This window comes from Poecilia formosa, unplaced genomic scaffold, assembly GCF_000485575.1.
Source record: "Poecilia formosa unplaced genomic scaffold, Poecilia_formosa-5.1.2 Scaffold177, whole genome shotgun sequence".
NCBI lineage: Eukaryota > Metazoa > Chordata > Actinopteri > Cyprinodontiformes > Poeciliidae > Poecilia > Poecilia formosa.
The window spans coordinates 998,388-1,016,951 of NW_006800116.1; the positions used below are offsets into that span (position 1 = coordinate 998,388).

The 18,564-nt window shown below is 41.0% G+C and overlaps 2 protein-coding genes across 5 annotated transcripts; one reads left to right on the forward strand and one right to left on the reverse strand.

Annotated features, from left to right (window-relative positions):
- Positions 1-100: 100 nt before the first annotated feature.
- mrpl22 (mitochondrial ribosomal protein L22) lies at positions 101-3,583 on the reverse strand. The gene is made up of 7 exons (XM_007565494.2): positions 3,492-3,583; positions 3,359-3,401; positions 2,107-2,242; positions 1,960-2,025; positions 1,531-1,608; positions 1,378-1,447; positions 101-392 (listed from the first exon to the last, which is right to left on the reverse strand). Exons 1-7 carry the CDS (start codon positions 3,514-3,516, stop codon positions 184-186), a joined length of 627 nt encoding a protein of 208 aa, XP_007565556.1. The 5' UTR covers positions 3,517-3,583; the 3' UTR covers positions 101-183.
- A 105-nt stretch (positions 3,584-3,688) lies between these two features.
- gemin5 (gem (nuclear organelle) associated protein 5) lies at positions 3,689-18,390 on the forward strand. Of its 4 annotated transcripts, none has more exons than XM_016678254.1 (28): positions 3,689-4,037; positions 5,295-5,449; positions 5,560-5,741; positions 6,462-6,613; positions 6,698-6,796; positions 7,007-7,139; positions 7,614-7,779; positions 8,282-8,494; positions 8,770-8,855; positions 9,080-9,162; positions 9,293-9,426; positions 9,570-9,643; positions 10,414-10,595; positions 11,410-11,549; positions 11,924-12,095; positions 12,169-12,360; positions 12,434-12,490; positions 12,640-12,759; positions 13,565-13,660; positions 13,750-13,887; positions 14,017-14,164; positions 14,941-15,060; positions 15,150-15,360; positions 15,440-15,706; positions 16,060-16,222; positions 16,930-17,349; positions 17,670-17,750; positions 17,836-18,390. In XM_016678254.1, exons 1-28 carry the CDS (start codon positions 3,896-3,898, stop codon positions 18,054-18,056), a joined length of 4,347 nt encoding a protein of 1,448 aa, XP_016533740.1. In that variant the 5' UTR covers positions 3,689-3,895; the 3' UTR covers positions 18,057-18,390. The 4 variants fall into 4 exon arrangements, with proteins under 4 accessions (XP_016533740.1, XP_007565554.1, XP_016533741.1 ...); XM_007565492.2 differs by having other exon boundaries at positions 16,930-17,344; positions 17,666-17,750; XM_016678255.1 differs by having other exon boundaries at positions 12,437-12,490.
- Positions 18,391-18,564: the final 174 nt, after the last annotated feature.

The window sequence follows — 18,564 nt, forward strand, 5'->3', positions numbered from 1 at the left end:
AATTCCTCCAATTTTTTCTAGTTTCATTTTTAGAAGAGAAACTGCAGTGCTTCACAAAAACCTCAAAGAAAAAAAAATGAAATCAAATAAAAAGCACAAAGCACATTTTATTGTATTTTAATTAATTTGTATTTATTTACAAATATAAAATGACACACAAACAACAGCTGAAGGCTGGGTGATCTACAGGCTGTGGATGATGGTCCGGTTCTTGAGACCTTGGACGTACTCTTTGGCTTGATCGAAGCCCGTCCTCTTCTCCGGTTTGGGTGGCACACCCTCCACCAGCTTGACGAAGTAGTGACAGTAAACCTTGTCCATGATGCCGAACATGCCTCTGCCATGGTAACGGATCCTCTTCAGGTACTGCCCTTTGCCGGAGAATGACTCGGCTGAAGGGAAGAAGAAGAAACGACCGGAGAAAAGACATGGAATGATTTTCTATTTTCCAAAGTAGCTCTCAATTAAAAACAGTCTAAAAATATTGCTGAGAACAAATTTACAAACTCAAACAGCATTGGCTTACAAAAAGTGAGAGGGGGGCAGAAATGTATCTTAATCTCTAGAAGAGGCAGCCAGTGTTTAGAAATGTCATATGTGTGAATTTTGCAGCTTCATAACTGATAGAAATTACTTAGGCAGTTCCTCATCTGTCATCATGACAAGTATAATACTAATAAGAGAAAAATCAATCCACTTGACTGTTCTCTAAATTTACTTTCCAAAATGATATCAACATTTTTAATGAATGTGTGCCAAAATATTGAGATAGGTCTTTTTTGCTGAAATCTGTAATAAATCTTTCATATGTGACTGGAATCAGCAATAGCAATGCTATTTTGCAGAAAAGTTTGTTTGGATGTGTAGTCAGAGCCAGGAGTTGTGGGACTTCGGTATGATGCGCTTCTGTTACACAGACTTCTTTCATAAGTTCACAATTGTAATTTTCAGCCATTGTTTATGTCCAGATTTACTGAATCTGACTTCTTTTGGTGCAGAATGATGATGCATATCTCACGTTATTGTCATAAAAGTCAAATAAAATGCAACATGATCGATTAGACTGCAGACAATTTAAAAACAATCAGATGCATATACAACCTGGTTCAACATAAGGAAGTGGGACAAATTAGATTTTTTCTTGGGTGATAAAAAAAAATCTCAATTGGACCATTCAGACTGCGTGAAAAAGTGGAATATGGGTTGCATATGGGCAGAAAAAGCGGGTTTGGGTTGCATTTGCCATAACCTTTTTGATTGGCCATAAATGTGCACTGAGAATGCACAGGATGAGGCTCAAAGTACCACGCGGCACTGAGAGGGGGCAGTGCTGAGTCCTAAAGGCACAATGGCGAACAGAAGGTTGCAGATACTCACCTACGTAGAGATTAGATTTATACTCCACGTTGTGATTCTTGACCGCCATCTCTTGAGCTTCAAGAAGAACCTGAATCAAGCAAAGAGGAACTCTTAAACTCATGCAGATATTTTGTTTTTTTTGCCAAAACTCAATCAGATGCAGCCACAAACTTCTCTCATGATCTTTGCTCCCTTCTTGTCGTTGAATTCCAGCTGAGCGATAGCCTCATCGATGCTCATCCCCCTGATCTGTAAGGAACATAACTCAGATTGAAAATAATCTTTCTATTTAATTTGAGGTTGCAGTATTTCAACATTAAGGCTACAAATTAAGGCTACTATTAAAAGATAAAGTGAAGATGGTTAAAATGTGGACAGAGTAGTCTGGAAAACCTCAGACAATATGCAGTTTGACAAAATAGACAGAAATCTCCTAAGTTTTCTGTGCTGCTGACATCAAACTCTTAATTTATGTTTATAACGTGAGGTGAAAATGATTAGTTTATTTTCTTATTAACAAATTACATTTTGATGCATTTAAAAAAATAATGTTCCAACTTTTTCTGAGGTTTTATCCCAGATTTCTGCTGCGAGTCTCACCATCTTAGCCAAATACCACATCTTGTCTTTGCTGTACTTTATTTGCCTCCTGCTGTGATAAACTTCCTGCAGACAAACATCATGTTAGAAAATCTTACAGTAACACCAGGTGTTCTGCTCATTCAAGGTTTCAGTCGAGTGACTCACTGCAGGTCTGCGAGGCTCCTCCGGCAGCTGAGGAGGATATACTTTCCGGTTGTTCCTCTCCCAGTGTTTGGCATCTAATGAAATGCTTGTGTGGAGACATGAGAGCTGCTGCGATGCACCACCAAGAACCTGCAACCTGTAACCATGGCGATGAAAGAGGGAACAAAAAAATTTAGTGGAGGCAGAATTTACCTTGTAAATTACAAAAAGCATGATATGCTACAACTTTTGGAAATTGTTCAGAGTGTGGGAAGCTTTGAAAATATAAACATAATAAATTATGAGAAATTCATTTTATTTTAAGTTATGGCAGAACAAAATGTTAAAACTTTTAACATTTGCAATTATTCTACGCTTTGAGCAACTAAATAGCTGACAAACTATTAGTTTAATTGAAAAGTTGTCAGGTCAAATGGTAATTAATAGTTGTGTTAATAGCTTTTCAACAATTTGTGAAGATTCCCAAAGAAAAACTCACAGAACCTTTACTCAGCTGCATTTAAGAAACCCTAAATGAGGCACTGCTTAAAAACCAAACTTCTTACAGAACTGGTTTAATCCATGTAATCAGAATAGTCTTAAAAGACATATACAAAAGAGAACATTTAACCCAGAAAATTTCAGATCTCAACATTTATTTGGAGTAGAATAATCCACAGATCCTAAATACTTTAAATAGTTTCACCAATCATGACATGTGAATAATATGAACAATACAAATAAAACCAATTAGAACAGCAGTTTTTAATAATCATCTAAAGTGGTACTTATGTCTTAAATTGCAGTTTAGTGTGTTACAAATGGAGTAAAGGTTTCACAAGTTACAATTTATGCAATAAACATTCTGTAAACAGCACATTGTCTGGAACTGGTTTTGGCTAGCTTAAGTATTTTGCATTTTAAACCAAAGCTGATCAAAGATTGCTGTTACAATCAATAGTAGATGTATTGATTGTTACAGCTCTACAATCAATAGCTCTGGCAGCCTATGTACAGCTCAGGCTGCCATAGAACACAGCCTATGTACTATGGCTGTGTGCTATTACCATAGCCATAGTAGATCGTGTGTGAAATAGCCATGTACTATAGCTTGTGCTTGGTTTTTTAGATACGATTTAAAGAAGTGATCAAAATACAAATGTTACATGCTATAAAGGATTACCACAAAATGACAGACATGATTTAGTATTAAAGCTGTTCAGTTAGTCCTCTCAGACAGCAGCTTCACGGCTAAGATATACAATGCCCTTACCTCAAGTGTAGCGACCCAACTATGTTCCTAATGAAGGCGACGCCTGAAAAAAACATCAAGATTTGAAAAAAATAAAAAAAATATACATTAAGCAACAGTTTGCTCTTTTTACAAATGAATAAGGTTTACTTACCACGACCTGACATTGCCACCGCCATATTGAATGCTGTTGTCACGACGTCTTAACAGCATCTTTACGGTAGCAGCGTTTATATATTTGGTGTTTAATATTATGATTACAATTACATGTAGAAATGGACGTATAAATGTATATTTCTGTTTTTGGTAGCTTTGTCACCTGATATGGCAATACAAACAGCTTACAACTTGTAAATCCGGGATTAAAAAACGGCAAACTCCGTGCGGTTTGACCCTATTAGGATTCCGTACTCTAGGCAGGGTTTTTGCGACAACACGCTGCTCTTTAACGTTGCGACTGCAACCCTCCAGGTAGCATGTGAGGAGTTTTTATTTTGGTTTATTTAGTCTTAAAATTATGAAATAAATTTAACGGTTATCTAAAGTGTCTGAGACGCCATGCGTGAGAGGTCTCTTCCCGCCTCTCCTAACTGGTACAGCTCGCGCTGCAGTGATGTCAGCAGCAGCGGTTTGCTGGGAGTCGGAGCCAAAAACGTAATCTATCTGATTGAGGTTTCTGCTGCTTCATGCAGGGTTACAGGTGAGTCTGTTCTCACAACTCCACAAACCACTAGGCTTAGTGATTAGTTCTCTGAGAGAATTGGTTCAAAAATCTGCTTTGAACGTTTTCCACAGTATATTTCTCCTTGTGGTAACTTTAATCACTGTTTTTTTAAGTTGCTTGGAATTCTGTTGTCTATTTTGGGTGCTTTTTACATTTCGGTATCTTTTTGGAACTGTTATTTAGTCTAGAACAGTTGTGTCCAAAGTCAGTTCTCGTGGTATCCGGCATGTTTTAGTTTTATACCCAAGTCATCACAATCAAATGATGGTTCATCTGCAGACCTCTCTAGAACATGTATTATTTTATTTAGTAATCATGACAGCTGTGCTCTGTGTTGGAGCAGAGGCTCATCTAAAACTGGCCGGACTCCAGGGCTGGAGAACTGCAGCGGGACACCCTGAGCCACTGCAACCTTTTACAAAAACCAGATATTTTTTTAATGGGGCAATTACTCATTCCCCCGATTTTTTTTCTTCTGCAGGACTTTTTTTCCCCTTATAATTCAATCTTTAATACCCACTCCTTACCTCTTTTTGAGACCTCATGTCCTAGGAACCAGACTATTTGATTCTGATTTTCAATCGGATCAATTCGATTTTCATTCATTTATTTATTTTGGACAGAAACCATTCCCTTTCTCATCTGCCTCCCAGCTTTTCTATGAGGGAGATATTTTTCATGAACTGGGGCAGTCTTCTGGAACTGTTTTCCTGGCTGTTTTCGACTGAAGGAACCTTTTCCAGGACCAGCATGTATTTTTTTTGTGCCTCTTCTTTGAGTGGTAGCTGTCTCTACCACAGAAACGTTTTACCAGGACTTTTTTGACTTCCGTCGTTTTGAGTTCATGAACTTTTCTTGGGCGTTTCTATTGCCCCCTTTATTTTGACTGAAGCAACCTCATTTGGACTTTAACATAATTTCTTGGAACCAGTTTTCAGAAAGCTGCTTCCAGGAGCAGTTTTAATTATTCTATTTCTCACTTTTTCTTGTTTTGAAAATGTTTATGAACTGCTTTGACTCAAAAAAAAAAAAAAAAAAAAAAAAACATTTTCGTAAACAAGGGTCTTTTTTCTTATTTTGAAAGCAGGAACCAGTTTCATATCAGAGTTCAGGGGGAGGATTTCTGCCCTAGCGGATCCACTGGAGTGGGAGGACTCCAATTGTCTCTGAATGGTTGAAAACTCAAGACCAAAGGCTCATTATTGAATTCAATGCTTTGTGTGTGTTTTGCAGGTGAACTCGTGGGCCACAGGGACTTGGTGTCTGGCTTTTCGTTCTGCCAGCACCCTGAGCAGAGTCACATTTGTGTCAGCTCCTCCACTGATGGCAGCGTACGCTTCTGGGACTCCAATAACAAAACTTTAATCAGGAAAAATGCGCCTCATCAGGTTAGCTTAGTATGATTCTACTGCCCTCTGCTGGCTGCTGCCTCAACTGCACCAGCCTTTAGATATTCTTGGGCATAGTTTTCTGCTAAATACTGGATTGTGTATTGCAGAGCCCCATCTCAGCAGTGCACTGGTCCCCTGCAGATAAAAACCTGGTGGTGTCGGGTGACGAGAAGGGAGTGGTGGTCTGCCACTGGTTCCACACCGGTGACACGGCCATCTTCTTCCCCGAGCCGAGGACCATCTTCTGCCTCACCTGCTCTCCTCACAGCTGGAAGTCTGTGGCTGTTGGGTCGGTAGATCATTATATATCACTTCTCAGTTTAGACTTCAGGATGGTGGCTTTATAAGGGGTTACAGAGTTTAAAGACCAATCTAAAGTGTGAGTTTGGTTAGAAAATGAGCCGTTTCAAAAACCAACCGAATGTTGAGTCAGAATCAACAGACACTGCAAAGTTACCTAGCAACCCCAGCAGAGCCCAGCCCCTCAACTAGTAACCTCAGCCCCGATAACCTAGCGTCCAGCAAAGTTTATCAAGCCTAGCAGAACGTTTGGTCAGCTGGTCTTACCACTCTATGCGCTCTACAATGGATGCTGGAAAAGACAAGTGATTAGTTGTTACCATTTGAAACCACTTGCTGCATTTTGTTGGTTGTGCAGTAGGCTCCACTTTCGCTTTTCAAAGATTCACGGTTGTTGTGCATTTGTTTGCAGCCATTTTCACATGTGAGTGTAAATGTTGAGTTGGGGGTGGGCGTGGCCAGCAGCAGCTTATTTGGATTTAAAGCTACAAGAGGCCCTAATGCAGCTCATTCTGAAAGAGCATGAAATGGATCAAAATCTCATTATCTAAGAATGATTTTATGTAAAAAAATGTAAAGAAGATGTTTTGTATAGACTTATAGTAGCATGTTCAAGGAAGCATAAAGGGCCACTTTCAACAAAAACGAATGGTTCAGTGGAACTTATGTTACAATAACGACAACTAAACTGCTGTTGATTGTGGTGCAGGTACAAAGACGGGATGATTGTGCTGATTGACATTAGTAAAAAAGGTGAGGTGATACATCGTCTCCGGGGACATGACAACGAGATCCACTCGCTGGCGTGGTCTCCGCTGATCGGGGAGGACACACTCTACACCACATCTGAGGACCATGATGGTAATTTTATCCTGCCAGCCAAAAAAATGTCAAAAGCGCTGCTGTTTTGTTTTTAATTTAAGGCTCACGTTTATTATGTTTCAGCAACAAATGGAGTTTCAGCTGGGGAAGAATCAGGCTGCTTCCTGGCTTCTGGAAGCAAAGACCAGACGGTGAGGATCTGGAGCACTGCCAAGGGAAAAGGTGAGGGATGAGGTTTGTGAGACATGAAAATGCTTCAAACTTTTCTTTAATTCAGTATTTAGTTTTGAATTTATTTCTAGTATGCCAATAATATCAATGAGGGAGTTTAGACATTTTAGGATGAAATCACATTTTCATTCATTTCCAGCTCCCCTCTGCAGTGAATTTAAACCCTAAATCCCTTCATGTTTTCTCCCCCTCTCCTGACAGGCGTGATGACGTTGAAACTGCCGTTTCTAAAGAGAAGAGGCTCTGCTGTCGACCCCGGGGTGAAAGAGAGGATCTGGCTCAACATCCACTGGCCAAAGGGACGAGCGACACAGCTTGTTTCCAGCTGCTTCAGGTCCAGAGTTTTCCTATGGGGGAGTTGGGACACGCAGGAGGCATAAAAGTTTAGATTAAGATGAGTGTTACTAATCCTCAGGAATAAGTAGCAGATATAAAAAAATAATTAAAAAAAAAAGATCTTTTAGTTAAAACTATATTGAAGCATTATTTTCAAAACTGACACTTTGACTAGGACCATGTGCTCTAATCAAGAAAAATAAGAGTTGAACTTGTTGGAGGCCTATCTCTGTTCCAAATACTCTGGAAGCTCTATTAGTGGCCGGTATTATGAACCAGGACTCTTTGGATACAAATTTTGTGCCAGAAAACTGAAATTGTACAAAGAAACAAAGTCATAAATGAAGTAAATTTAATATTAAGGCTATTTTATTTATATTGCTGACAAACATAAAACAGTGTTTATATTGTTGAATTATTTCCTGCTAAAATGGGGGTTAGGGTTGACGTTTAACTGTTCCTACCACTCCAGCGGTGAGCTGGCAATGTGGGATTTGGCCAAGACCGGTAAGCAGAAGTGGAGTCTGTTTGGAACGTCGTCTGAGGGTCAGAACCACAGCCGGATCGTCTTCAACATGAGTTCTGTTCAGCTGCAGGACGGCCGAGAGATTCTCATCAGCACATCCATGGACAGAGAGGTGTGTGCCTGGCTTCACCCAAAAAAATAACTAAAGTTTTACTTACCCACGTTTGTTTTACTAGATCTTTGAGGAAAAAATGATTTGTCTCTAAGAGTTTTTAAACTTTTACAAATTGTTTTAGAAATAAAAAAGTTGTACAAGACATTAAAAAGAATAAAAAACGGGGAAAGTACTTTTTAATTTAATACACTTGAAAAGAACAAATATTCAACTTTTCTGCTCTTTAGAACTTTAGAAGTTCTTTTTCTCCAGCCAAAGATAAATGTTTAACCTGAAACCTGCATTTTGAGAAACTGTTGGTTAAAAATAAGACTTTTGTGACAAAAATTATGTCATATTAGAAATTTAAATGGAAATAATGCTCTTTTTTTTAATCCAGCATAAAATCCATGTTTGTTTATGCTTCTGGGATTTAGTGCTTCTTTACACTGCAGCAACCCCAGACAGATTAGGTGGGTTGAAGAGGATTAAGTTGTTCTCTTTTTTGCCACTGGTTCAGATTAAGTGCTGGGACATGGACTCTCTGAGCTGCTGTTGGACCCTGCCCACGCTGGGGGGTCACGTCTACACCTTGAGCTTCTCCCCAGTGGGCGTCGGCTGTCTTGCGCTTGGCGTCGGGGACAACCTGATCCGAGTGTGGAATACGCTAAGCACCCAGAACCAGTACGACGTCAGATCGTTTTGGCAGGGCATCAAGTCCAAGGTCACAGCGGTAAGACTTAGCTGTGGGTATCTTACAATTTTCCAAAACTCAGTGTGGTTAAAAAAATGAGACCACAGTAAAACTGTACCCTCAGTGAAACATCATCATGTGGTCGCCCTTGAACCTGTGCTGTGAAGGACATGGGTCACATTAGGGCTTGAAACAGTTTGAAAATATAAAAAAACGTCCCCTTTATTAGCAAACAGGTGAACTTTTAAAACTACTTACTTGCAGTAAACATTCTAGAGATGAAAAACATGTATTAGTTTTTGCTTTAATTGCAGCTGGCGTGGCACCCGAAAAAAGAGGGGTCCTTGGCTTTTGGAACCGATGATGGAAAAGTTGGGATCTACGACGTCTTCTCCAACAAGTAAGATCCTCTATGGCAGGATTTGTAATACTCTTTCCAAACTTCCTCCTTCTCCTGATTGCTTTTGACCGCTGGTTCAAGGAGGTCATTTCATGTGTTTTTGTATCCATTTGCCAAACTGGCAAAACACAAAACACTGAAAGTGTCTTTCATCTTCCAATTCCTTTGGGTCATTTTCCTAAAGTGTCACCATCCTCTCTCTCTCTCTGATTGTTCTCCTGCAGGCCTCCTCAGATATCGAGCTCCTATCACAGGAAGACTGTGTACACATTGGCCTGGGGGCCCCCAGTGCCCCCGCTGTCGTTTGGTGAGTCCCTGCTAGCTCTGAAATCAAAATCAAGAAAACTTTAACTTGAAAATGTTGCTGCTGATTTCCAAAGTGCAGCTGGTCTGCAGGGACAGACTGCATCTATGAGACACGTTTGTGTGACGTTTAGGTGCAGAAGGAAAGCAGAGCTACAGTCTGTACAGCTGCGCCGGCGAGGGCATCATCCTGCAACACGAACCAGCGAGGCTGAACGGAGAGGCATCAGACATCGACAAGCTCATCAGAGACACCAACAACATCCAGGTGGGGTGTGTGTGGAGTGTGTGTGTCGTCAGGATGACAAAACTAAAATCTTGAGTCATTTCTGATATTTTTTTTAGCTGAACATTAGAAAAAAAGCCTGTGTTCGGTCTTGTTTCTACTGAACCTCTCCTGCTTTCAAACAGCACAAGTTGTCTCCACACACCGACCTCAGCTGGAAGCCGGATGGGAAGGTTGTCGCCATCGGCAACGAGGATGGGTGAGTGACTCAAATCTATTTACCCACAGAATAAGGAGATTAGTTCTGTTTGAGCTGTTGAGTCTTTGTATTTATTTCTGTGTTCATTTAAAGTTCAAAAGCAGGACCAGTAAATTCAGAGTCGTCAGAGGATAGTTGGGGGTCTTTGAGAATTTTTATTTTTAATATTTATGTGCTTAATTTTTTTTTAGATTCTTTTTATTGTCTGTTTCTAGTCTCAACAAAATTACTTCACTGATTTAATTTTAGTTCAGGATATTTTTGGCATCCTGAGCCAGAAAAGGTTAAAAAAAAAGAGGCAGTGGTATAGCTTCAGTTTCCTCAGTTGAGTTAGTTTTTATTAAATAATTGTAAGTTGTTTTAACTAGAGAAGGGCCACAACTCCTTCTTGAGTTACAGTGTTAGCATCACAAAGAATTTCTTCTAAATGAATTGTTATAAACTAGAGGAGTAGCAATACATTGATTTATATCAGTTAAATGATTAATGATCCAATTACGTTGATGCAAAATATAAATATCAGTCTGTTTCATCAAGTTTAAGATATTTCCTTATTTTTAACTTTTTACTTCAATGCCTGTAAGAGCATAGTCGTTATTTTTTTGAGTTGAAATAGATGTTAAGTGCGCATATGATTTATTGATTGCAGTTTTGTGAATTAAATTGTATTGTGACAGCAAACATTGTATCGTTGTCTAAGTAATAGATATGATATTGTGGTTAGTCATACCCACACACCTTCTGAACATCTGAGTGTTTTGTTCCTGCAGGAGCATCGATGTGTATCAGGCTCCCAGTCTGTTGCTGCTGTGCAGCATCCAGCAGCACCACAAGATCATCAACACGCTGCGATGGCACCACGACCACGGCGCTGCGCCGGAACTCCACTGCCTGCTGGCCTCAGGCTCCAGCAATGCCATCGTCTACATCCACGACCTCCGCTCTGTCATTGGTTGGAAACATTTTCTTGTTGTTTTCAGATATTTTTTTCCTCCATTCATTATTGGTATTTCTTGTCGATCCTGACCTCGTGCAGTTCTAGAATTTTTAGCTATGAAAACATTATTTCAGACCTTTTTTCTAGATTTTTGTGTTTATTATTCCTTTATTTAAAAAAAAAAAGGAAAATTGAGTTGACATTTTAAACTGCCTTATTATTGTCTGATTAGCAGTTAGTGACTGGCAGATTCTGTGTATTCAGAGAATGTAGATCCTTACCTTAATTTTGACATTTCAAAAAATCTTCACAACTTTTCTGCAATAAGTTGAGCCTTCCTGTTATCCGTTGAAAGCCTGAATAAACAGTAGCTGTCTCCCTACACATTGTTTAAACTATTGTCCACCTGAGTAGCTTCTTACAATTTCTCCCTCTGACTTCATTTTAAGAGACTTTTTATCTTTACACAATAACAATGTTCACACTGAAGAGTGTTGCCAATGCAACCTGGTACTGCTGAGGAAGAGGCCATTCACAAATAGCAAAATAATTGCAATCAACTGGTGTTTTGGAGCATCTTTGTCTTTTGCTATTGGAAATGTGGCTTTCCTTCTAGGGTGCCATCGTATCAGGGAAAATTAGAGGGGAAAAACGTTTTGTTGCTTTTTTGAATGCCCAGTCAGTTGGAACTATGCGTCTTGCATTTTGCACAGATTTAACAAAATCTGTTTTAATTTGTATATTTTTTCTTTCACATAGAATCAAAGTTTAGTTTATTTCTTTAATCTAGTTTTGGGCAGCATATATTTCATTATCTCGCTTTCTGCAGAGAATCCTCCAGAGAGCCCGGCGGTGCTGACTGAGCCGTACCGCCGGCTCTGTGGTCACACGGCTAAAATCACCAGCGTGGCCTGGAGTCCGCACCACAGCGGCCGACTCGTCACCGCCTCATACGACGGCACGGCTCAGGTCAGTCTGGACATGTATCTGGGTACTTTACTTCTATGCAGTCTTGAACTACACTTAAGCTCCTATACTTTATTCGAATAAATAAATAAAATACAAATAAATAAATAAAATACAAATATCTCCCTAAAGTATAGGGAGTTATTTTGTTCATTTGAACATGTCGCATTACAAACAGGTTTTGAATAAAAAGGAGTAGTGGGAAGAAAAAACCTTATACCATCTACTTCTTCTCTCAAAAGTGAATTAGCTATACCATCAATCAACCATCCATATAGATTTATCTTTAGCTCTAAACAAACATCTTCTTAAAGCTCATTTACCCAGTTGAACAGTTTGAGTTGGACGGTGATATTTAATGGTGTCCCTCCATGTAGGTGTGGGACGTCCTGGAGGAAGCGGCCGTCTCCAACTACCGCGGTCACACTGGGTATCTGCTGTGTGTTGACTGGTCTCCAGCTGATCCAGATGTGATCTGGACTGGAGGGAAAGACTTCACAGTCCAGGAGTGGAAGGTCTCCCAGCAGGAGTTCACCAAGCCCCCTAAAGGTAGACATGGACATGAAGAAGGTCTGTTTGCCGATACAGCTTTCTGTGACGCCATGCTACCATTTAATCTCAGGGAAGAAGATGGTCATGATGCAGGAAAAGAAGCAGAAGAAAAAGAACAAGATGGCATCAGGATCTGTTGGACCGGCAGAACCAAAGATCAACGGCGAGCCGGCAACTGAAGGAAAGCAGGCAGAGCAGGCTCTGTCTGAGGAAGACGAAGAGGAAGAAGTCCGATCAACAAACAGTCTGGAATCTCCAGCTGGTAGGTGAACAGTACAGTAAAAGGAGCTTGTTTTAATTATTATTTTATATGAAGCATTTTTTTTTATTCTTAGCAGTTATTGAGGTACCAAGGAAATCCACTCCTGCTGCAAAACTTAAAGACAAACCAGGTGGGTGGATTCATTTTTTCTGAAAAACTGAACAGGATGGTTGTGAAAATGAGAGTAAATTCTGATGTTTGTTTTGCATCTATTAATCCAATCCTCCATTGTAAATAACTGGTCAATATCTCATAATGTTTCATGTGTTGCCTCTCCAGACCTGATGAAGAAGAAGAAGCCTCGCTCCATGCTGCCTCTCAGCACATCCATGGACCACAGGCCCAAAGAGGAGCTGCTGCAGGACTGCCTGACTCTGGCTTCAGTCAAACACTCCAGTGGTGAGAAGCTTAAAGTCGGAGGGTTCATGTCTTATATCCATCTAGAGAAATATTTACTAGTTCTTAAACTAAGGCAAAATGGATCTATTCACCCGTCGATCTGTCTCCATAACTGAAGGCATCTGATTGGTTGGTTTCAATCATTTGGTTTAATATTTTTAAACAATGAATACCAATTGGAAAGCAGCTGGACTGAATGTTATTGAAAATCCATTTCAGTAGAGGTGCAGCAATAGATCAGACATGATTTCCTTAATTTTGAGAGAGCTGCAGTCGCCCAGTACTTAAATGAGAACTGAGCTCGTTTCCCTCCACAGAAGTCTGAAAATCAGGAGTTGACATTAATCACCACACTGTTTCCAACTTTGTCGCTGCATTTTGCGACTTTTCAGACATTGGCCAAAATCAAAATCGTCAGGTCAGACTTTTATAAAGATAGGTGATTGGCCAGAAAACTGTAGTCGTTACACCTCTATATATCAACGAACTTCACAAATAGAAATATCTGTGAATTGCACACAGCTTGATTCTGTTTAATAATTTGGTGACGTCTGAAAGCAATTAGCTGCATAGTTCTGCACTACTTTGTGTTTCTATGTCGCATAAAGACATATTTGTGGCTGCAACTTGACATTATGTGGAAAGGTTCAAGGGGCGTAAATATTTATTTCAGGGTGTTGTACTTGAGGTTCTAGATTTTGACTTATGCACTAAACTTTTGTTGCTTTATCTTGCAAAAACTGGTTAAGTTTCTACATACAAAAAGGTCAAAGATCTGTCGATAAAAGCGTTTTTGTGTTTTTAGCGCCACCTGCGGGCTGTGTCCCAGGCCAAGGAGATTATATCCACCTGGGTCTGTTTCATGACAGAGAGGCTCTGCACCGCATGTTTGAGGCTGAAGGTTTGTGGGATTTTTCTTCTTCAGCTGCTGAAGGTTAAGAAGTTCAGAGTCAAAGACTAAACTATTTTTCTTCTTCTCTTGTTGCTTAGAGGAGAGCCATGTGGAGGCGGGCCACTACGACTCTGTGGTGTATTTGCGCCTGTGGAGCGGAGACCTGCAGGGGGCGCTGCAGCTCGCCACGGAGAGAGGAGAGCTCAGTGACCACCTGCTCTCCATCGCTCCCATGGGTAACAGCTTCACCTCAGCAGGCTGCGCTTTTATTGCTGTGCACAAGGGTTCCCTCTAGTGGTGAACAGGAGAATTTTAGATTTATTCTAGTAAAAAACGGTTTGGTTTTATTTTTCTTCTCATGCCAGCTGGCTTCGAGGTGTGGAGCCGTACGGTGGAGGCCTTCGTCAAGCAGCTGTGTCTGCAGGAGCAGTTCCTGAAGGCAGCGTCCCACCTGCTGTCCATCAACAAGCTGTACGAGGCTGTGGACCTGCTGAGGTCCAACAAGCTCTACAGGTTCATGTCTCCCACCGTTCATACACACGAGCTTATCTGTGTAACTTACTGTTGCTCTCTGCTTAATTTATGTTTACATCCACTCATCATGGGCATTAAGTTCCATTTTTAGTATTTTTTTTTCCAGAGTAGGGTAATTGCACAACATATGGCTTCAAAGACTATAAAACAAGAAATGGGTGTGCAAGATTGAGTTTATTGCGGACATTCACGTTCCTTTATTTAACTGATGTCCTAAAGAAGCACATCTAAGAGGCGTTGTGAATGGTGATGTTGTGGTCAGGAAGAATCTGCAGTAACAGTCAGTCTCAGAACAAGTCTGAAGTGGCTTCTGACTGAAGACAGTTGCTGTAGGTAGGACAGTTTCAAGATTGTCATGTCAACAGCTCAACATCTGGGCAGAACAGACTATTTCACAGTAAATAGTCCATGAAATAGACTATTTACTGTGATAGTAAATCATCTATCACAGTAAAGAGACTATGTCCTGGATGATTCAGTCAGTTGTTAGCAAGCACTGCTAATCCCCCTCAGTTTCTTTTGCTAAAGATGTTTGAACTGAATTAATGGAGGTGGTGGGACTAAGGAGATCTAAGGAGTGGTTCCAAACACATCCAAATCAAAAAGATTCAAATAAATCAATAAAAGTTTAGAAATAAGTGACATAAATGCCCTTCTTAAAAGCACAGTGAGAAGCAGAGTATTTATGGCACAGACTTTAGTTTTAATGCCGTTGATTTTTGTGCTGTTCCTGCGTCTGGTCTGGTGTTCTTCAGGGAGGCCATTGCTCTGGTGAAAGCCCGGCTCCCTGCAGACCAGCCTCTGCTGAAGGATCTCTACACATGCTGGGCTGCTGTGCTGGAGAAAGACGGACATTTATCTGCTGCTGCTAAATGGTCAGAAGCAGAACCACAGAATTACACCCAGAATTCAGATTGTGATTCTGAACTGTTTATATTTTCTCTCCTCCTACGTTTGCGGTCAGTTACCTCGGTGCCGGCTGCAGTTTTGACGCAGCCAAAGTCATCGCCAGGAAGAACGACGCCCCGTCTCTGAGGACGGCGGCTGATCTGGCGAGAATCTCCGGAGAGGAAGTTCTGGGCCAAACTCTGGCTCTGAGATGCGCTAAAGACCTGGCCGCTGCTCAGGACTGGGTCGGAGCGCAGGGGGTTCTGAGCTCACAGAGCCCCCTGCTGGTGAGAATCTGTCATATCCTGAAACTACTCCTTTCTGTAAATATTCAAAGCATTTAATGTTGCACTTTGTGTCCTGTAGGCCCACAGGCTCCATCTGTGTGTGGCTGAACTGCTGGCTGCGGCGCTGGAGGACTCTGGCGTCCTCGCCCCGGCTTCCTGTGTCTCCACTCATCCGTGGGCAAACCTGAACGGTTACAACACCTTCCAGGACAGAGCGAGAGACATCTGGGAGGAAGAGTTTAACGTTTGCCTGAATTCAGCTGGAGATCGGAGCATCAGCGCGCTTCTGGAAGAGCTGAAGTCTGTGGAGACTCCAGCACGGAGCGCCAGCATTCCTCTCAGACAGGTTCGCTCCGAAGACCACCCACAGAGAACATTCACATGTATTGCAAAATGGGAACGACTTGGGTTGCTGAATTAAAAAATGAAAAGAATACAAATATTTGAAACGGAGAGATACATACTACCATCTGTGTTTGCTAAATGCTAAAACTTCTCTTTTCTGTTCTGGTTTGGCTCTGCCGTCTTTTTTCCTGCATCAACCAGCTCTGCTTCTGGGTGGAGGCCAAACTATAACACTGAAATAATGTCTAAGAAGACATTAATTGATTGGAGCTCATTTTAACCTATTAAACCTTTAATCGTAAGTTAATTATTTGTTTCAATTCATTACACGAACCCATTTCTGTCCATGTTCAGGTCCTGCTGTACTCCTCGGTCCATCTGACTCGCTCGCTGCTCAGCTGGCTGCTGAGCGACGACAGGCGGCTGCTGACGGAGCTGTGGCAGGCTGCGGCTTGGATCGGAGACTCTGGACACTTTGAGGTCTCTGCGACGTTCTGCCGGCTGCTGTTCCCTGAAGGTATCAGTACTACTTCAAGCTTTTATTTAAGCTGGTTTGAAATCATTCTAGAGATTGTAGTTAATATTAATTAGGGCTGAGTGATGCAGCTTAAAAGTAAAATTAGATTTTTTTTTTCAGAGCAGATGTGATTTTAATTTAATTTTTATTAAAATGACAGAAACCATTTTCAAAAGTGACTTATTTCAGTCATCTCTTCTGAGAGTTGTACAATGGAGAATTGGGGACCAGCTGCGAGAGTCTTTAATTATGAAAATATAGTCATTAGCAAAATAAATGCTTCTTTACTAGAAGAACTTCTGAAATATGAAAAGTTATTTAAGAAAAAAAAGCCTGAGTTTTTTACTTTTTTTTTTTTTGGTTGTTGGGAATTTTCGTGAAATTACTTAATTCTATTATTTCAACATTAATGTCATTCTACTTTATTCTTGTAAAATGCCGTATTCTTGTAATGAAAAAAGAAAAAAAATATTTGCGTGACCATTATATTTCAGAGTATACCTGAATTTATAGTGCAAATATATGGCAGCTTCCCAAGCAAGATGGCGGCTCTGGCTGCGGTGACATCACTCTGAACTAAGGAAAGCTGTGGTGGGAAAAAAAAAATCCAATGTTCCAAAAATTAAATCTTCAAAAATTAGATTAATGGATAAAATCAATTTATCTCCCAGCCCTGATATTAACTAATTGATCGGTTTGTCACACAGGTGACGTCAGGATATTTTCCAGGAAACATTCCACAACACTCCACCTCTCTGAAGCTGAAGCCGAAGCCGGCAGCCTGCAGGCGGTCGTCTGTTACCACCGTCTGTATGAGTGTTGGTGGAGGGACTCGGTGGTCCAAAATGGACCCAGCTTCTGCATCAACGACGAGCCGAACGACCAGGCAGGAGCGGCAGAGTTGAAAGAGCGGTGCTCTCAAGGACTGGACTTTGAGCCATCGGCGCTTCTATCAGAGCCTCATGCGGCCTGTCAGGCCACTCAGAGGTCAGTGAGAGAGACCCAGGAGCGACTGTCCACCATGGTTCTGCAGCACAGCCGGGTCCAGGATGGACGGACGGACTCTGGGAACCAACAGGAAGGCAGTCCGTCTCAGACAGCAACCTCAGACGTTGAGCAAGGGTCAGGATTGTCGTCGCTTATTTCCATTTTCTTTATCTGGAGAAGTGGCTCTTAAAATGCCATAAAAAGGTCTAAATTTCCTCATCAGGTTTCACGTTTCATTAAGCTGTGCCTCATATTTGTACATTTCAGCAGCTGGGTTAAGTCTGATGTTAAGCTTACTGTCTTTTTAAAAGTTCTAGCCCTAGATGTAATAACACTTGTATGGCGGAGCTGGTTTTACTTTTACTTAATGTTTGTCTTTAAGTCAAATTCTTTGGAACATTTCAGACCAAAGTGACTGTTGCTCTTCTTCCTGATGTTTCCTTCCTTTTTGTGCAGATCTGAGGAGGAAACTTTCCTTTCTTTGTCCTCAAAGATGTCCAAACTCCAACAGACCCTAGAAAACATTCCCAACACAATCAAGGTAATTAAAGTTGGTTGGCAAGTCTGGATACAAACAATTCCAAGAAATGGACAATGCCTATGGATTTTTTTTTTTTGTCTTGCAGATGTTTCCTCGTCCAGATGTGGTGGAATGTTGCCTTGTTCTCTTGCATCTCGACAAGTCGTCTTCTGTTTCAGACGTCCTTCGACAACAGGCCAAAGATCTGCTCCAAAAATACGGAACCAGTCTGCCTGTCCTGAAAGCGTCCCGAGGATTCCTGACGTGATCTGGTTTTCCTTTAGACTGAAACACCTCACTCGCACAGCTTTTTTGGAAATGAAATAAATTTTTGAAACAGATCTTGAGTCGAGTGAAACTACATCACAACGTCCTCTACCTGGTCGGAAGATGAAATCTTATGTTCTCAACAAACCTGGAAGCAGAAAACGGAACAACTGAACCCACAGAGCATTTACCTCATTCAGAATGAGCTAAAACAGTTTTAATTTTTGTTGAAATTATACATTTTAATTTACAGGCCCTTCCAGCATCAACTTAAAAAAATAAATCCCTGCAGGGGGTTGGGGGGGAAGAAAGGGGTTGAGGGAATCTGTCTGAGAAGTCTTTAAAATCCCAGGATGTCAGGCGCTGGTCCCACGCTGTAAAAACAAACACGTTTAAAAAAAATTGATCCGACTTGTTTGGCCTGAGACTCGGCTAAAAAGTGACATGGAAAGAAACGAGTCGGCCACTAAAGGATCTGTTCCCACTGCGAGTCCATTGAAAGTCGCTCGGATATGTTCACACAAGTTCCTTGTTGGAGAGCAGATTTTTTTTTTTTTTTTTTAAAAAC